This window comes from Astyanax mexicanus, chromosome 4 (assembly GCF_023375975.1).
Source record: "Astyanax mexicanus isolate ESR-SI-001 chromosome 4, AstMex3_surface, whole genome shotgun sequence".
NCBI lineage: Eukaryota > Metazoa > Chordata > Actinopteri > Characiformes > Acestrorhamphidae > Astyanax > Astyanax mexicanus.
Genome location: NC_064411.1, coordinates 36,041,417 through 36,060,775, shown reverse-complemented (window position 1 = coordinate 36,060,775; position 19,359 = coordinate 36,041,417). Strand labels below are relative to the sequence as shown.

Here is a 19,359-nt window from a genome sequence, read left to right as displayed (position 1 = left end):
AGTTAAAAGTTTTATCCGCAGGTAGGAAAGAGGACTTCAGAGGAATGTCTTACTTCATCAATCGTCTATCAGCACAGGAACTGAACATTAGGCTTGTTTCTTTTCTTTTTTTTTCAGGATTTGCCTTCTTTTTAGTGTCAAGTGAAATCGACCACTTTTAAACATTTTGATGTTTCAATTTTTTACAAACCTTTCTTCTTTTCTTAGAAACACTTAGCTTGCTGCTGTGGGTTAAAGTAGAGATGCCTTAAGTAAAATATTCCTTTGGAAACAACAGATGTCCTCATTTTTTTATTTCCTCTTGAGTAAAACTACAAGTATACAGTATTACAAAGTATTTGTATTGTACTGTATGTACCAGACTAAAGTACCATAAGTAAAAGTACATGATTTATTAAATTATGGCTCTAAAGATGAGCCAAATATGAGCTTTTTAGGACTCATTGCCACTTTAAAAGAAGGCTATCCTTATAAAGGGTTTATAAATGCTTTGTAAAGGGTTTTATAAATGTTAGTAATTAGGTTGTAAACCTTAAAAACATCAATAAGCACTTTGAAAGGGCAATAATGACATTGATCTATAAGTGGTCTTCTATAGAAGTCTGAATTTAATTTTGCTGCTGCAATCATAAACTGCATCATCAATAAGGATTAGTGAATGTTTTTCAGAAGAAGCTACATAATTGACACTACCTCCACCATGCTTGACTGAATAGCCTGTATGTTATGAAGGGGACTTTTTTGTTTGAAAGTGGTCCATACCTCTATGTTGTGTTGAAACACAGTAGGTGAATAAAGAGTACCCATTTAACAATGGTGAGGATATATTCTGTAGTAAATAAAATGATTTTGTATATTTCAAGACATTAAAAACTTTAAACATTTAAACTTCAAACAAGGACAAACCTTATAGAAAGAAGCTAAAATTTAAATTTTTACAGCAAGAAATACCAGACATATTCAACCCAAACCTTTTGCATTTGGCAATTTCAGTTGGGAAAAAATAATCAATGTCTTGCAATTCTGTACGGTTACACCAAAAAAAAAAAAAAAAGCATAAAAGCAGCCCTAAACCAAGAAAAATAGAGAAATTGAACTTTTACTTCTTTTAGCAAAATATACTTGAAAGGGGACACATTATATCAAATTATACATTTTTTTAAAACAAGTTAGGTCTATGAGCAAAACAAAATATGCTCATGAAGTTCTTTGCATTAAATCACTCTCACGTTTACTTGCCAAAGTAGAATTTTACAACGTTAAAACTTCCATAACCTAGTGCAGAAATAGTGACAGAAATATTCTATATTTTTAGCTAAAGTAAAAGTAAAAAAACGAGGCCCAACACCTATTGCTGAGCCCTTTGAGAACAAACAATCAACTCACAATGATTTGGAGCAAGTTTATGTGCATGGGCTCGTGTAGCCGCCCCCGTCATCAGAGCATCAGAGGCAGAGCAAAGCTAATTGAAGCAATTTACTCACTGTCCTTCAGCCGTGGAGCCCCATCGATTTATTTGTATTTCCTGTCTGTAGTTGTTAATGTCAGCAATTCAAGCACACTTTGGGGCTTGACTGGTATCAGGTCGTAAATAACTTCGCATTTAATAAAATTCTCCTCTAAACACCAGACAGGTTGTTTGTTCGTCGGCTTCGTTTTAGGAGGTTGATCTGACTTCTAAACGCCTACTGAAACTTGCTTGGTCTTTTAGACATTTCAGTTTGGTCCAAACCAGAAAGGCTGGTGTGAAAAATGCCACTAGGGGCGCTCCAGACAAAAGATCCAAAATTTGGTCCAACCAGTTGAGGTGGTCTTAGTCCAGATCATTGTCAAGTGTAGAGAGGCGAAGCCTATGTTGGTGCAGTGTGAAACCAAAACTAAATGGCCTGGATGTACAACTTTACAGAAGAGAGATGAAACCTTCTTCACATTTAATGGAAGTCAACAAAAAAGGAGCTTATTTCAGGTAATTTTGGAGAATTTCTATTGGTCCATTCATCAGGAAAATTTGCCACAGTGTAAGGGACAGAATGTGTGTTCAAACTATGCAATAAACTAAAAATCAACAAAAAAATGAGGTTCTTGGCTTTCATTGGACAGCGATGATATACTGTATAATGTAAAAAGTACATAAACATTGGATGGTCTGGATGTTCCTACATGTTTTTTTGTCCATTGCATCAAAAATTTTTCTTGAAAACTGAATCATCTGACCACAATATGCCTCTGAGCCCATAAAGGTCAATGCTGCTTCTGGACATGGTTGACCTATGGCTTCTATTTTGAACTCTGTAGTGTTTGCAAAAGGTGCATAACCTCATTGGACCTGAAAGGGAAAGTATATCTTTCCTTATACCATCAATATCATTCGATAAATTCTTTGTGGGACCTTGGTGCCTCTAACTGTCCTTCTACATGTAGGTCTTTTGCTCTTAACTCAATTCCACATCTGGTCACCTTATGAAATCTGAGAAATGAAATTAGAAGAACTGACACAATGACAGACCCTGTCTTTTGTACTGGAATATGTCTGAATACAGTAGATGTTTCCACTCTGTGATGGTCCATCCAGATGCCCCCAATCCTAGAGAAGTTGACACCAAACATGGATACAAAACAAAGGAACAAAGTACATAGAAAACATAAGGTAGAAGAGCTATACAAGATAGATTTAATCCTGGGTGACTAGCGAATGGAAAACGGGGCTATATATACTCATGGGTCCAGGTGTGAGCAATCTCAGAGGCAAGGTGAACCGGAACGCCAATGTGTCACTTGATCCAGCAAGTCCAGAGGACCGAGCGCAAGTGCATTCTGGGAACTGCAGTTCTGGACATTGTTCATTTAAGGCTTCTGTTTTGCACAGTAAAGATTTAAGTGACATTGTACACGTGAAACTCTGTAACTCTTTATTGTAGAGTTTGCCAAAAGATGTAGTATCTTCTTAAAACCTAAAATGGAAAGTATCACTCCCCTAATTGCTCCCCTAATTCCATTGATATCATTTGATATATTTTGTTTTTTTCTGGCATCGTTGTGGACGCAACTATCCTTCTGGATCTTTTGTCCAGTATCGGACCATTATCTGGACACTCTATTTAATCTAAGAAATTAAATCTGGCACAACACCGATTCGTCTGTCTACAATAGATGTTTTTATAGTGTGATGGTCCAACTCAGATGCTTCAAAGTCCAGAGAAGTTGATGTCATATCTGGACAAATCAATTTTGGCATCTTTGTACCCCAACTGTCCTTCTAGGGCTTTTGTCCTGAACTGAAATTCTGTACCAGGTCACTCTATGAAACCTGAGAAATGAAATCAGAAGAATGGACACAACCTTGTACTAGGATACTAGGATTTGTCAGACAATACAATACATGTTTTCACCATGTGATGGTCCATCCCAGATGCCTCCAAGCCGAGAGAAGTTCAAGCCACTTCTGGACATTGTTCATTTAAGATCCCTGTTTTGCACAGGAAAGTTTTAAGTAGCATTTGTGAATAAAACTATGCGTTGTAACGTCTTAAAACTTCTGAAAACCTGAAAGGGAAAATCCTGAAGCGATATCATTGATACCATTTGATCATTGCTTTTGTAGAACTCTTGTGGATGCTGGAATGTTACTGACTAGAGTCAGACACTCCCTGCAAAAATAAGGAGAGGAGTCAAGTTTTGAGTAAAAAGGGAAAACATGAGCCAAAATAGTGACTGAAAAAATGAAGAAGACAAGTAAAACAACAAAAAAGGGTTGTTTAAACAGCAACAGAACCTTGGCATGAGGCTGGATAGACATTGGCATTTTGGCAAGATTTTTATAGACAAGAAAATTCACAGCAGATGAAAACAATCCCAAATTGCGTGGATGACAAGCCAGAGAATGAGACTTGATTGGAAGAGTCTGGACATGTGATATTGTCAGATGCATACTGGGATTGTAGTTCTGGAGGAGAGACTGTTCATTGACAGAAAAGGAGAAATGCAGGCTTGGGACTACATGTCTGAATCAGGCTTAACAGATGCAGTTATCCATCTGGATCTGTTGTCCTGTATTGGACCATTCCATATCTGGTCACTCTATGAATGCTGGGAAATGAATAAGAAGAACCGACACAACCTTATACAATGACAGCCTGACAGCCTTATACAATGACACCGTGGATTTGCTACTGGGATTCTACTGTATAATGTTTCATCCCAGATGCCTCCAAGCCCAAAGAAGTTGATGCAGCTTTTGGACATTGTTGAATTGAGGTTTTTGTTTTAAGGCACAGTAAAGTTTTATTTGGCATTTGTGAATGTAACTCTGTATTATAGGGTTTACCAAAAGGTGTCTTGAATCTCGCTTCTGTAGTTTCATCAATATTATTCTGTACTCAAATATTATTGCCCCCAACTCTCTGGTCAATAAATAAAAGATGATAAATTAAACCAAAAGGTTCCCCTTCAATACCTGTCTTCACTCAGGCCATCACAGGAAATCCAAAGGCTGTTACATAGTGCTGCACAGTGTCGGAGGAAGGCAATGTTGTGGTCAACCAAAGAGTCTTGCCATCACTCCGACTCTCTCTCTCTCTCTCTCTCTCTCTCTCTCTCTCTCCCTCTTTCTCTCTTTTCCTGTCTCTCTCTCCATCCCCATTTAGCTAGTGTGACTGTGTCAGATCCTGCCTTTTACACGCATGAAAGCGCTTCGTTTTCTCTCCCCTTCCTTTCTCCCTCTCTGTGGCGTGTGGCGTTAGGGCCGAGTCAATGGCACCCTCCAGCCTCCATTTCCCTCTCATCTCCGCAGGAGCGCTCTGTTATTGAAAGCTGCAGCCGTTGCATCATGCCCTGAATGAGGCGCGATGTGTTTCAAATTCTGGGCGGGTCTGTCAAATACAGCCTTGCATTTTGGAGTGTTCGCAATCCAAGGAAAAGGTGAGCTTGCTGCATTTTGCTTAGAAGTTGGATATTAGTTGCATTGTGTCTCCGCAGGAAACCTTTCTCCCGGCCTCGTCTTCCAAACCCAGCATCAAATACAATCCAGCTCTGAGTCTGTTCTTCTTTTCTCTTCTATGTTTCTATTCTCCAGACCTCCATCTAAAGAGAGGATACTGTGCACAGAGGACTAAGAAGTCTTTCAGTTCCAAAAGCTTAAATGTACAGAACTCTGTAAAGGTTTTAGGCACAAAGGTTTTAGGCACCTATATGTACCTTATTCAGGACCAGAGGGTTCAAGTAACAAGTACAAATACTTCATTACCTTACTTAAGTAAAAATTCTGATCAATATCCAGCTTCTACCTGCCTTCTATCCAATAATGGCTATAAAAGTTGTCTTTTAAAATGGTAAAAACATAGTAAAAAGGTTAAAATTGATAAACGGTTAAAAACATGGGAAAACAGTAAAAACCTGGTAAAAACTTGGTAAAATATGGTAAAACTGTAAAAACAATAAAAACTTGTCAAAACATGGTAAAACAGTTAAATTATGGTAAAATGGTAAAAACATTGTAAAAACATAGTAAAATGGTAAAAACAAGGTAAAACAGTAAAAACATGGTAAAACATGATAAAACATGGTAAAACAGAAAAACATGGTAAAAAGATTAAAACACGGTAAAAAGTGGTAAAACATGGTAAAACGTTAAATGGATGGGATAACAGTGAAAACATGGTAAAATGTGGTAAAACATGGTAAAACAGAAAAACATGGTAAAAAGGTTAAAACACGGTAAAAAGTGGTAAAACATGGTAAAACATGGTAAAACGTTAAATGGATGGGATAACAGTGAAAACATGGTAAAAAGGTAAAAACATGGTAAAAAGGTTAGAACATGGTAAAATGTTAAAAACATGGTAAAAACATGGTAAAAACATGGTAAAAAGATTAAAACACGGTAAAAAAGTGGTAAAACATGGTAAAACGTTAAATGGATGGGATAACAGTGAAAACATGGTAAAAAGGTAAAAACATGGTAAAAAGGTTAAAACATGGAAAACGTGGTAAAACATGGTAAAATGTTAAAAACATGGTAAAAACATGGTAAAAACATGGTAAAAAGGTTAAAACATGGTAAAATGTGGTAAAACATGGTAAAATGTTAAAAACATGGTAAAAAGGTTAAAACATGGAAAACGTGGTAAAACATGGTAAAATGTTAAAAACATGGTAAAAACATGGTAAAAAGGTTAAAACATGGTAAAATGTGGTAAAACATGGTAAAATGGTAAAAACATGGCAAAATATGGTAAAACATGGTAAAAAGGTTAAAACATGGTAAAACGTGGTAAAACATGGTAAAATACGGTAAAAAGGTAAAAACATGGTAAAACGTTAAAACGTGGTGAAACATGGTAAAACATGGTGAAACAGTAAAACATTGTAAAAACGTAGTAAAACATGGTAAAACAGTAAAAACATGATAAAAACATGGTAAAATCTAAAAAAACATGGTAAAACAGAAAAATATGGTAAAACATGGTGAAACATGGTAAAAAGGTTAAAACATGGTAAAACATGGTGAAACATGGTAAAAAGGTTAAAACATGGTAAAACATGGTAAAATGGTAAAAACATGGTAAAATATGGTAAAACATGGTAAAAAAGTTTAAAACATGGTAAAACGTGGTAAAACATGGTAAAATACGGCAAAAAGGTAAAAAACATGGTAAAACGTTAAAACATAGTAAAACATGGTAAAACACAGTAAAACGTGGTAAAACACAGTAAAATGTGGTAAAACGTGGTAAAACATGGTAAAATGGAAAAAACATGGTAAAACATGGTAAAAAGGTTAAAACATGGTAAAACATGGTGAAACAGTAAAAACATGGTAAAACATGATAAAACATGGTAAAACAGAAAAACATGGTAAAATGTGGTAAAACATGGTAAAACAGAAAAACATGGTAAAAAGGTTAAAACACGGTAAAAAGTGGTAAAACATGGTAAAACATGGTAAAACGTTAAATGGATGGGATAACAGTGAAAACATGGTAAAAAGGTAAAAACATGGTAAAAAGGTTAGAACATGGTAAAATGTTAAAAACATGGTAAAAACATGGTAAAAACATGGTAAAAAGATTAAAACACGGTAAAAAGTGGTAAAACATGGTAAAACGTTAAATGGATGGGATAACAGTGAAAACATGGTAAAAAGGTAAAAACATGGTAAAAAGGTTAAAACATGGAAAACGTGGTAAAACATGGTAAAATGTTAAAAACATGGTAAAAACATGGTAAAAACATGGTAAAAAGGTTAAAACATGGTAAAATGTGGTAAAACATGGTAAAATGTTAAAAACATGGTAAAAAGGTTAAAACATGGAAAACGTGGTAAAACATGGTAAAATGTTAAAAACATGGTAAAAACATGGTAAAAAGGTTAAAACATGGTAAAATGTGGTAAAACATGGTAAAATGGTAAAAACATGGCAAAATATGGTAAAACATGGTAAAATACAGTAAAAAGGTAAAAACATGGTAAAACGTTAAAACGTGGTGAAACATGGTAAAACATGGTGAAACAGTAAAACATTGTAAAAACGTAGTAAAACATGGTAAAACAGTAAAAACATTATAAAAACATGGTAAAATCTAAAAAACATGGTAAAACAGAAAAATATGGTAAAACATGGTGAAACATGGTAAAAAGGTTAAAACATGGTAAAACATGGTAAAATATGGTAAAAAAAAGTTTAAAACATGGTAAAACATGGTAAAATATGGTAAAACATGGTGAAACATGGTAAAAAGGTTAAAACATGGTAAAACATGGTAAAATGGTAAAAACATGGTAAAATATGGTAAAACATGGTAAAAAAGTTTAAAACATGGTAAAACGTGGTAAAACATGGTAAAATACGGCAAAAAGGTAAAAAACATGGTAAAACGTTAAAACGTGGTGAAACATGGTAAAACATGGTGAAACAGTAAAACATTGTAAAAACGTAGTAAAACATGGTAAAACAGTAAAAACATGATAAAAACATGGTAAAATCTAAAAAAACATGGTAAAACAGAAAAATATGGTAAAACATGGTGAAACATGGTAAAAAGGTTAAAACATGGTAAAACATGGTGAAACATGGTAAAAAGGTTAAAACATGGTAAAACATGGTAAAATGGTAAAAACATGGTAAAATATGGTAAAACATGGTAAAAAAGTTTAAAACATGGTAAAACGTGGTAAAACATGGTAAAATACGGCAAAAAGGTAAAAAACATGGTAAAACGTTAAAACATAGTAAAACATGGTAAAACACAGTAAAACGTGGTAAAACACAGTAAAATGTGGTAAAACGTGGTAAAACATGGTAAAACATGGTAAAATGGAAAAAACATGGTAAAACATGGTAAAAAGGTTAAAACATGGTAAAACATGGTGAAACAGTAAAAACATGGTAAAACATGATAAAACATGGTAAAACAGAAAAACATGGTAAAATGTGGTAAAACATGGTAAAACAGAAAAACATGGTAAAAAGGTTAAAACACGGTAAAAAGTGGTAAAACATGGTAAAACATGGTAAAACGTTAAATGGATGGGATAACAGTGAAAACATGGTAAAAAGGTAAAAACATGGTAAAAAGGTTAGAACATGGTAAAATGTTAAAAACATGGTAAAAACATGGTAAAAACATGGTAAAAAGATTAAAACACGGTAAAAAGTGGTAAAACATGGTAAAACGTTAAATGGATGGGATAACAGTGAAAACATGGTAAAAAGGTAAAAACATGGTAAAAAGGTTAAAACATGGAAAACGTGGTAAAACATGGTAAAATGTTAAAAACATGGTAAAAACATGGTAAAAACATGGTAAAAAGGTTAAAACATGGTAAAATGTGGTAAAACATGGTAAAATGTTAAAAACATGGTAAAAAGGTTAAAACATGGAAAACGTGGTAAAACATGGTAAAATGTTAAAAACATGGTAAAAACATGGTAAAAAGGTTAAAACATGGTAAAATGTGGTAAAACATGGTAAAATGGTAAAAACATGGCAAAATATGGTAAAACATGGTAAAATACAGTAAAAAGGTAAAAACATGGTAAAACGTTAAAACGTGGTGAAACATGGTAAAACATGGTGAAACAGTAAAACATTGTAAAAACGTAGTAAAACATGGTAAAACAGTAAAAACATTATAAAAACATGGTAAAATCTAAAAAACATGGTAAAACAGAAAAATATGGTAAAACATGGTGAAACATGGTAAAAAGGTTAAAACATGGTAAAACATGGTAAAATATGGTAAAAAAAAGTTTAAAACATGGTAAAACATGGTAAAATATGGTAAAACATGGTGAAACATGGTAAAAAGGTTAAAACATGGTAAAACATGGTAAAATGGTAAAAACATGGTAAAATATGGTAAAACATGGTAAAAAAGTTTAAAACATGGTAAAACGTGGTAAAACATGGTAAAATACGGCAAAAAGGTAAAAAACATGGTAAAACGTTAAAACATAGTAAAACATGGTAAAACACAGTAAAACGTGGTAAAACACAGTAAAATGTGGTAAAACGTGGTAAAACATGGTAAAACATGGTAAAATGGAAAAAACATGGTAAAACATGGTAAAAAGGTTAAAACATGGTAAAACATGGTGAAACAGTAAAACATTGTAAAAACTTAGTAAAACATGGTAAAACAGTAAGAACATGGTAAAAACATGGTAAAATAAAAAAAACATGGTAAAACAGAAAAATATGGTAAAACATGGTAAAACGTGGTAAAGCATGGTAAAACATGGTAAAACATGGTAAAATACGGTAAAAACGTGGTAAAACATGGTAAAATGGTAAAAACATGGTAAAATCTAAAAAACATGGTAAAACAGAAAAATATGGTAAAACATGGTAAAAAGGTTAAAACATGGTAAAACATGGTAAAACGTTAAACGTATGGGATACCAGTAAAACATGGTAAAATATGGTAAAAAGGTATAAACATAGTAAAATGTGGTAAACATGGTAAAATTGTAAAAACATGGTAAAACGGTAAAAACTGGGTAAAAAACGTAGTGAAACATGACAAAACATGGTGAAAGGGTAAAAAACATGGTAAAACATGGTAAAGGGGTAAAACATGGTAAAACAGTAAAACCATAGTAAACAATAGTAAAAAAAGATAACATGGTAAAAAACATGGAAAAACATGGTAAAATGGTAAAAACGTGGTAAAACATGGTAACACAGTCAAAAAACATGGTAAAATGTGGTAAAATATGGTAAAACATGGTAAATCATAAAAATATGGTAAAACATGGTAAATCATAAAAACATGGTAAAACATGGTAACACAGTAATAAAAAACATGGTAAAATGTGGTAAAACATGGTAAATCATAAAAACATGGTAAAACATGGTAACACAGTAATAAAAAACATGGTAAAATGTGGTAAAACATGGTAAAACAGTAAAAACATGGAAAAAAAGGAAAAAAACATGGTAACATGGTAAAATATGGTAAAACATGGTAAAAAGGAAATAAAAACATGGTAGAACATGGTGAAACACATGGTTAAACACTGCAGTGCAGTGTGAGATTATGCGTTTGTTGTGTAGGATGATCCTCTGCTCTGTAGATGCTGTAGATCTCTGTGAGAATGTAATTGAGTTGTATGATCAGTGAGATCAGATAGTGATGTGGGTTAATCAGTTCTGTCACTCAGCTGGTCTCAGAGGAACACAGCTGCACAGCCCGGTGCTGGTGGGAATAAAGGCCTCCCGTGGGTCAGGCTAGATTGGAAAAGCGCGGTCACGCTGGTGCTTTGTGGGTAAAATGGAGCATGGTAGCAGTGAACTGGACTGATAGCACAGATGCGCTATAGAGAAAGGCCAGCGCAGGGTCTTCTATCTGCAGAGGCTTTGTGTGCTTTAATGTGTGCAGCAGGCTATTGCAGTTATTCAATCAGCCCATTGTGGCTCTGCTGGGAAAGCAGTGCAGCGAGCAGACAGCTCAATAATCTGAACAGAACTGACTCTGGATGTACTGGAGGCAGTGAGAGAGCAGAGGAGAGGAGAGGACACTTGCAAAGGTGGAAAAGATGTTAAAAATCCTCCTAAAAAGTCCATGTGTCTATTAGTGCGTGATACAATATCTAGATGCTTCTTTTGCTACTGGTTTGTTCTTGACCTGTCCACACAGGTTTCTGTCTGGGTCTTAGTCGCCTGTTCAAACAAAAAACGATAAAATTGTGGTAAAAACATGGTAAAACATGGTAAAAAAAAGTAAAAACATTGTAACAAAAAAATGGTAAACCATTAAAAACATTGTAAAATGGTAAAAACATGGTAAAAACCAAGGTAAAATGTTAAAACCTTGTAAAAACATGGTAAAACGATAAAGTCATGGCAAAACATGGTAAACTGGTAAAAATATGGCAAAGCAGTAAAATCATGGCAAAAACATGGGAAAACATGGTAAAACCTGAAACCTGGGTGCGTTTCCCCCCAAAAAAACCTTTATACGATGTACTTAAGAACATTCTTAAAATGACGAGCATTTTCTGAACCCCTTCAGTTCATTCTGAAGTTATTTCTGACCCACTCGTAACGGCTTATAAGCGTCTTTTTGGGCAGTTTCATCAAAAAATGGCAGAATTCCATTTCGATTTCTTATTGACATGGACCATCTTTGTGAAAAGCAAAAAGGGAAGCATATTATCATGTTATATTATGACCAGTTATTAAAATCTATTAATTCTCGACATTTAGAAGGCATGTGAGAAGTTAATTGTAAGATTCTTAAAGTTACATCTTTCATAAAGTCGTTGGGATCATCCGTTATTGGGAAACTTTTTAAAAAAGGTGGAAATGTTCTTCAACCACCAGTTTTAAAGTGTGAACATATTAATGAATACTTGAGTGTGTTTCGGTCTTGAATGTAATCTAACCCGGTTGAATCCTCTGTTTTTCTGTGTTCTGCAGCCGCTGGACTATGAGAACAGAAAGGCCTACAGTTTTAAAGTGGTGGCATCAAACCCTCACCTGGACCCGCAGTTCCTCCACCTCGGCCCGTATAAAGACTCGGCCACAGTGAAGATCAGCGTGCTGGATGTGGAGGAGCCACCCGTCTTCAGCAGGTCCTCCTACAGCATGGAGACGTATGAAGACACGCCCACAGGAATTGTTATTGGTGCAGTGACTGCAGAGGACCTGGATGCAGGGGATAGTCCAGTCAGGTAGGAAAAAACACATTAAAAACACATACTTTAACTAACTGAGAGATGATATGCAGCCATGGGCCTTTTAGAGAGGTAATGCAGATTTTTTACTTATTAAAAAAATGCTGATTTGTTTGATTAAAGAAGTAATCCACAATCTTAACCTTGTGATCATGCACATTAATTTGGACGGATAATACAGGTTTTTTTTTTCGGCTTATTAAACTTATTACTTCATTTTAAATGTGAAAATGCTGAATTTCTTGTTATAGATTATTTAAACAGGAATAATGTATTATTGTAATATATTTTGTATAATTTAGAGAGTTAATGTAGACTTTTCTTACTTTCAGAGATAATGCAGACTGTTTTTACCTACATAAATTATGTATATATTTTTTAACTTTCAGAGATAATGTAGATTGTTTGTTACTTTCAGAGATAATGTGAACTTTTTTCTTACAAAGATATTGCAGACTTTTTACCTAAAGAAATAATTTAAATGTTCTTATTTTCAGAGATAATGCACACTTTTTACTTACAGACGTAACAAAGATTTTTTTTTTTTGCTTCAGAAATAATGTAGACATTTTTACTGTCAGATATAATGAAGACATTTTTTACTTACGGAAATAATATAGATTTTATTTACTTCAGAGATAATGTAGTTGTTTTTTTTACTTTCAAAGTTAATGTAGACCTTTTACTTTCAGAGATAATGTAGAATTTGTTACTTACAGAGGTAATGTAGATTTGTTTTACAGCAGAGACAATGTATTTATTTTATTCCAGAGATAATGTAGACTTTGTTTACTTACAGAGATAATATAGATTTTTTTTATTTTACTTCATATACTCTGTAGACTTTTTTACTTACAGGGATAATGTTTTTTTTTCTTACAGAGGTAATGTAGATTTGTTTTACTGCAGAGACAATGTATTTTTTTTTTATTCCAGAGATAATGCAGACTTTGTTTACTTACAGAGATAATATAGATTTTTTTTATGTACATAGATAATGTAAACTTTTTACTTACATAAATAATGTATTTATTTACTTAGGGCTAATCAATATTTTTAACTTATAAATTATAAAGATATAAAGATTTTTTTTACTGAAAGAGATTACATATATTTGTACTTGTTCTTTAGAGTGATAATATAAATTTTGACTTTTTTGACTTAGAGATAAGTAACGTAGATGTGTAGGTTTGTTACTTATAATGTTAATTTGCTAGCTGTTACTTACCAAATATGTGGACTTTGTTTTTTACTTATGCCAAAATCAAGTAGATTTTTTTCACACACATACATACATACACACACATACAGAACATTTTTTTATGATGCATTAATGAATATATAAATCAGGGTTTATTAATCCTGGTCCTGGAACCCCCTGCTCTGCATATATTAGTGGTGTCCCTGCTTTAACACTTTAACACACCCACTGCACCCACTCTTAAAGGGCTTGTTAATGAGCTAATTAGTTTAATCAGGTGTTTTGGGAGATGAAACGCAATGACCAATAACCCCCCCAACCCAACCCCCAACTCCCAACCCCCAGTACTGCACACGCCCACATACACACACACAATATGTGCACCCAAATATAGAAACACAGAGACACACACATACACACATACATGTGCATTCATGCATTACTGTGTGCACATACATGAATGAATACAATTGAGCATGCAAACCTATGAGCATACGCACACACACAGTGCTATCTAGTAATAGTGTTCCTAGAGTTTAAAGAAGCACTAAACCCTAAATCATTGTTTTTTTTTTTTTTTTTTTCATTAATAGCAAAAATGTGTTCATCTAAAGTAATTAAACATACCAGACCTGCTTAAAATTTAATAAAATATTTCTAATCTTTATAAAACGCTCTGCGGTGTCCTCTCAGGTTCAACTGTGCTATAGGTGTGGATGATGTGTCCGTGTATTTGGGCATCAGAGGCACACTGCTCTGTCCAATCAGCTCTCCCACCTGCCCCTCCTCTAAACCCATACATCACCTAGTGCCCCTTTAAAACTACTTCTCCCATTTTTTTTTTTTTTTTTTAGCATTTTTCAAATTTGAGCGGAGGGTGGAGTTTAAAATTTAAAGTCAAGGGGTTTGGTTACCCTTTAAAGCTGTGCGTGTGGTGTTCCACCGTTCGCTTTAAACACACACACACACACACAGACACACAGACACACACACACTCCCCTGAATGAATCCACTCTGACAAACTATCCACTGCGGTTTGGAGCTGACCACTGGATTTAGTGTGGCATGCCGGGCTTTACGCAGGGCTTTCCCCTCCCCTCTTTCCCCTCTTTCCCTCAGGTGAGCGGCTGAGGGAGCGGGGGCTTGGGGGGCTCGGGGGGTGGGTGTTGATGTTAAGAGTGTGTGATGTACTGTAGCACAAAACATGTCATCGTTACAGAAGTGTTTGTTTTGGGATGAATATTTCATGTAGAGAGACAGAAGTGGAGTGTGTAGCTGTTGAGTAAAACTCGGGAGACGGTGGTCTGCCATTAATATTTCATTACGCCACATTAGCTATTATTGGACTGGGGGTTTGGATTACAATTGGATTACACTGGAACACACACACACACACTGACCTAACAGTGGTGTATGAATAAAGAATGATGGCTTTGCACAAGCCAGCAGTACCTGCGCTGTAATACCTTTTTTAGTGTTTTCCTAAACTCACTAGTGAACACGACCGACGATGACGTTGATGCATTGAGGACTTTCACGGTAAAATTTGGCATTTAGTTAAAGTATGTCTTAGGCAGATACGTACTGTATAGAAATGATTGCAGATATGGTTATTATAATTAGACACTAGGTTTTGCCAGGTTGTTCAGATGAGTAGTGTTCCTCCTGGTGAGAGATCAATCATTGACTGCTAGACATGCCTCAAAGACAAACTCAAAGTGCCCTGTTTTAGCGATCTATTGGGCACCAGTCAATTGCGCATTACGCAGCTTGATTTTGGGGCCGTGTCGTTGTGTCTTTTGTATCGTGAGGGCACAAAAAATCAGCCTTGTGTTGCTCAAAATGCGCAAAAAGACATACTATTTCTCTAACTCTCTCCAAAATAAACCAATCTGTGTGTTATTTGCCATTCCCTTTAAAGCAGCAGGTAGGATTTCCTTGATTTTTTATCTTTTTAAAGAAGTGAAATTACAGCTTGAAACTCACTGCAGCACTGCATTGAGGTGTAATAGGAGGAATAGCGGTGCTCTCGTGTCTGTGCCGGAGCTCCTCTGAGCTCAAACCAGACTCTGTAAGTTTTCCGAGATAGCCGCGACCAACGCTCGCGAGAACTGCGACCTGCTTTCCGAACTTTAGTTCTAACAGTTCTACAAAGACTACTGGTTCATTCTTTACAAACTAACATGCAGACACTCTGACAGAAGCTGTCTGTAAAAGCCAGAAAACGAGAAAGAGAAGCTAATCCACCTGAAACATTTATTACACTCTACAACTGTAGGGGGAGCCCACGAGCACAAAATCATAATCCTACCTAGTGGAGCTTTAAGAGCCAGGTGTGCTATGATTTTGGCACGTTGATATCTTAACAGCGCGATGCTTTTGCACGTCTCAGCAGAGGATACTGAATGCCGCGTTCACGTGGTGATGCGAAGGTATGCCAGCAGCTCATTTAAGGGAAAGTTATTTAATTCTTCATTCTGTTTATTTTTGATGTAAAAGCTGGATTTATGTGCTGCAGCGTGTTTATTATGTTATTTCTTGGATGGACCACTTTGGGTAGGTTTTGACCACTGCTTACCAGAAAAAAAAACAAAAAAGACTGTCATGACTAACCAACAGATCTCAGATCATTTTAAAGATTTTCAGGTCTTCTCAGATACTTGCCATTTTTTTCCTGCTTTTTACACATCAACTTCAATAACTGACTGGTGATGGTTTCTGGCTGACAGGTGGCACAGTATGTGGATGGTTTATAAAACAAAAAATAATCATCTTGCTTCTCTTAATTCAGTGATGCTCCCCATCTCAAAGTCCAGACAGCCAGACAAAATGTTGTAGAGACATGTTTAATATTTAGTAATCTCACCAGGAGGTACACTACCCAAAAATAGCCTTTTTTGGGGCTCTTGTGGTGTTTCCCTCAGTGTGCAGTGTCAGTACATACCAAAAATACTCCAAGGAACTTGGGTAATCGGTGAACCAGAGACAGGGTCATGGGTGCTCGAGAGTCAATGATGCAATCCAAGAAATCTACACTGCAAAATATCTATTGGCAAAAACTAAAAAAATATATGCAAATTAAGACAAATATATGTATATTAAGCAAAAAAATCTGCCAATGGGGTAAGAAAAATTTTCTTAGTAAGATTTCTTACAAATAGCAATGGCAAAGTCTCAAAATGAGTGAAGTAACACCTAAATCAAGCAAAAAATCACTGTTTTTGGACACAAGAATCAGAAAACCTTGATTGCTGCTTGATTTTGAGTTAATTAAATTACTTACAATGAGGTACAAATTCTAAGTAAGAATGATTAAGATAATTAAAATAAAAATTAAAATAAGCAAAATAATCTAAAACTTATAATGCTTAGTAAGACAAAAAGTCTTATCAGAGAAGAAAATAAGATTTATTGCCTTAAGTTAAAAAAATTTCACTTGCTAAGATTTCGTTTTTTGCAGTGTACATCTCACAAATTACAGAATCTCCTGCTATTGTTGGTCTTGGTTCCCGATACCAGAGGACACTATTACCTTTACAAGTTCTTTTTTGTGGCACTAGGGGGACTTAACAATGCTATTACATGTTAGGGCTGAGTAGCAGTTTCATTACATACAGTATAGCCCCATGTACCTCCTGGTAATCTCTCACCAGGAGGTACACTACCCAAAAGTAAACTCTGTGAGCCTTTTTTTATGACCTTTTTAGGGAATTTGCTACACCTCAGAAATTACAGGATCTTCTGCTAATGTTGGTCTTGGTTTATGTTTTTTGTTCATGTTTTGGTGGCACAAGGGGGCTTCACAATGGTATTATATGTTAGGGCTGGTTAGCAGTTTCATCATTTCATACAGTAAAAGCCCAATAAAAGTCCTGTTTTTTTTTTTTTTTTTTTCATTGTTGAAGAGCAGCAATGCTCTATCAGTGTTATCAGTTTTGCTGGGTTCTCTAATCTCACCCCTGTCTGCTTTCTCATTTCTGCTCTGAAGGTATTCCATTGAGTGGAAGAAGGATGCTGAAAATTACTTTGACATCGACCCTGTCGAGGGCACCATAACCACCAGCGAAGCCCTGGACCGAGAGGCGGAGGCCAAACACAACGTTACTGTTGTTGCGACTAAAGTTAGTAAGTACGAGCCCACAGAGAGAAAGTGATGGCGTGAAATGAGAACTGTGAGGAACAGCGTAGTGATGAGTTTCTGCTCAGCTATATTGCTTTGAAGGTTTTCACATTAATCAATGTCAGCAGTTCATGTATGTACGCCTGTGCTTACATGATGCATGATGCTGCTGCCATCTAGTGGAGAGTTATGAGAAATGCAGGAATAAAAGCATATTTACTTGTAACTGCTTTGTCCCAGTTATAATCACCATTTGGGTTGAAATGATGCCTATAGATGTAAATCAAAAGCTGTATAAATTATTAATAATTAAAACAAAATGGGTAGCTTTTAGGACCAGGGCTAGACTTTTATTCCTTCAATAGGCTTTATGGTTAAGATAAGGGAAAATATGAGGCAAATATATATAGTTCTTCCAAACTATAATACGACAATTTAAATGTGACATCTTCTTATAGTGTAAATATCTTACAGTATGAACAATTTACAGCCACTGAAGTTAAAAGGACCCCTAATTAGACAAATCAGATTTTACATTATTAATGTCTTCAAATTCATCCTTTTAGCGACAAGTAACATAAGACAGATTTAGCTGTATGTTTGTTAAAAGGGAAGGTTAACAAGTTGTTTTCAGTTTTCTTTTTAAAGTAAATGTGTGCATTTGCAAGGAAATGTTAATATTGTAGAAATTATAACAAACAGTTTAATCAGAAATCTTAAGACAAAAATATTTGATTAACAAGAGATATCACTTTTACTAACTACAAATAATATATTTTTTAGAACTTTTAATTTCCTTCCATAACATGTTTTCCTGAGATACACTGTATAATTTCATCTCATTAGTCAAAAGAAATAATTGTAACTCTTTAGTTACTTTGCAATTAGGGATGCACGGAAATCTTATTGAAATCTGTAGATATAGCCAATATTTTAAGCCAATATGCTTTGTATGCCGGAAAAATAAAAATACCTAAAAATACTAAAATTCTATTTATTTAAGTTATTTTTTGTTTTTTGTTTTTGTACAATAATCGTTTGGGCAAAAAAAAAAAAAGTCCTCAATATGTCCTCATTTAGGGACATAGAGTTTACCATATTTTTTACACTATAAGGCGCACCAGATTATAAGGCTTACTATCAATGAACGTCTAATTTTCTGGTCTATTTTCAAACCATTTTATACTATTTTCACCATGTTTTCCTTCTAATTCAGCCGGCCTCGCCACAACTTGTAAAGCTAAGCTAAGTAAACAAAACTGTAATTAAAAAAAACAACAACATTCAAGTCAAATGAGCACTGTATGTTAATCTACACAGATTTCTCTTGAAAACTGTTTATTAGGGTGAGTAAAGCAGTTCTGTTTATTTACAGTAAGCTTAAATTTAGCGCTCCATGCTGGAGAACTAAACTGAAACTCCTGTATAACTCTGTACTTTAGCATAACCTGTAAAGCTAAGCTAAGCTAAGTAAACAAAAAAAAAACATTGTCAAATAAGAACTTGATGTTGTACACAGATTTATCTCCTGAAAACTGTTCATTGATGTGAGTAAAGTGCTTCTGTTTATTTACAGTAAGGTAAGATTTCCAGATTTCCACTAGCGCTAGCCACAGTTAGCGGCTATTGCTGTCTGACAGCGCTACTGTCATGATTACCCAGGACTCAGACAAATGCAGACATAAATAAAAGTATTTATTAGAAAAAGGAGCAGTACAGAGAGTAGTCGGGCAAAACAGGGTATATACCAAAAAACAGATGCATACAGAGAAAACCATACCGTAACGGGGTACACAGTCCGGGGTCTAACACAGGCAGGGCAATATCAGAGAGCAGGCAAAAATCGAATAAACAGTCCAAAG

At 34.9% G+C, this 19,359-nt stretch overlaps 1 protein-coding gene across 1 annotated transcript in view; it reads left to right on the top strand.

Annotated features, from left to right (window-relative positions):
- cdh12a (cadherin 12, type 2a (N-cadherin 2)) overlaps positions 1-19,359 on the top strand; it is a 133,172-nt gene that overhangs the window by 95,222 nt on the left and 18,591 nt on the right. Inside the window, exons 7-8 of the mRNA XM_049478519.1 lie at positions 11,920-12,173; positions 17,366-17,502. Coding sequence (XP_049334476.1) covers positions 11,920-12,173; positions 17,366-17,502 — 391 coding nt within the window. The remainder of the gene's footprint in view (positions 1-11,919; positions 12,174-17,365; positions 17,503-19,359) is intronic.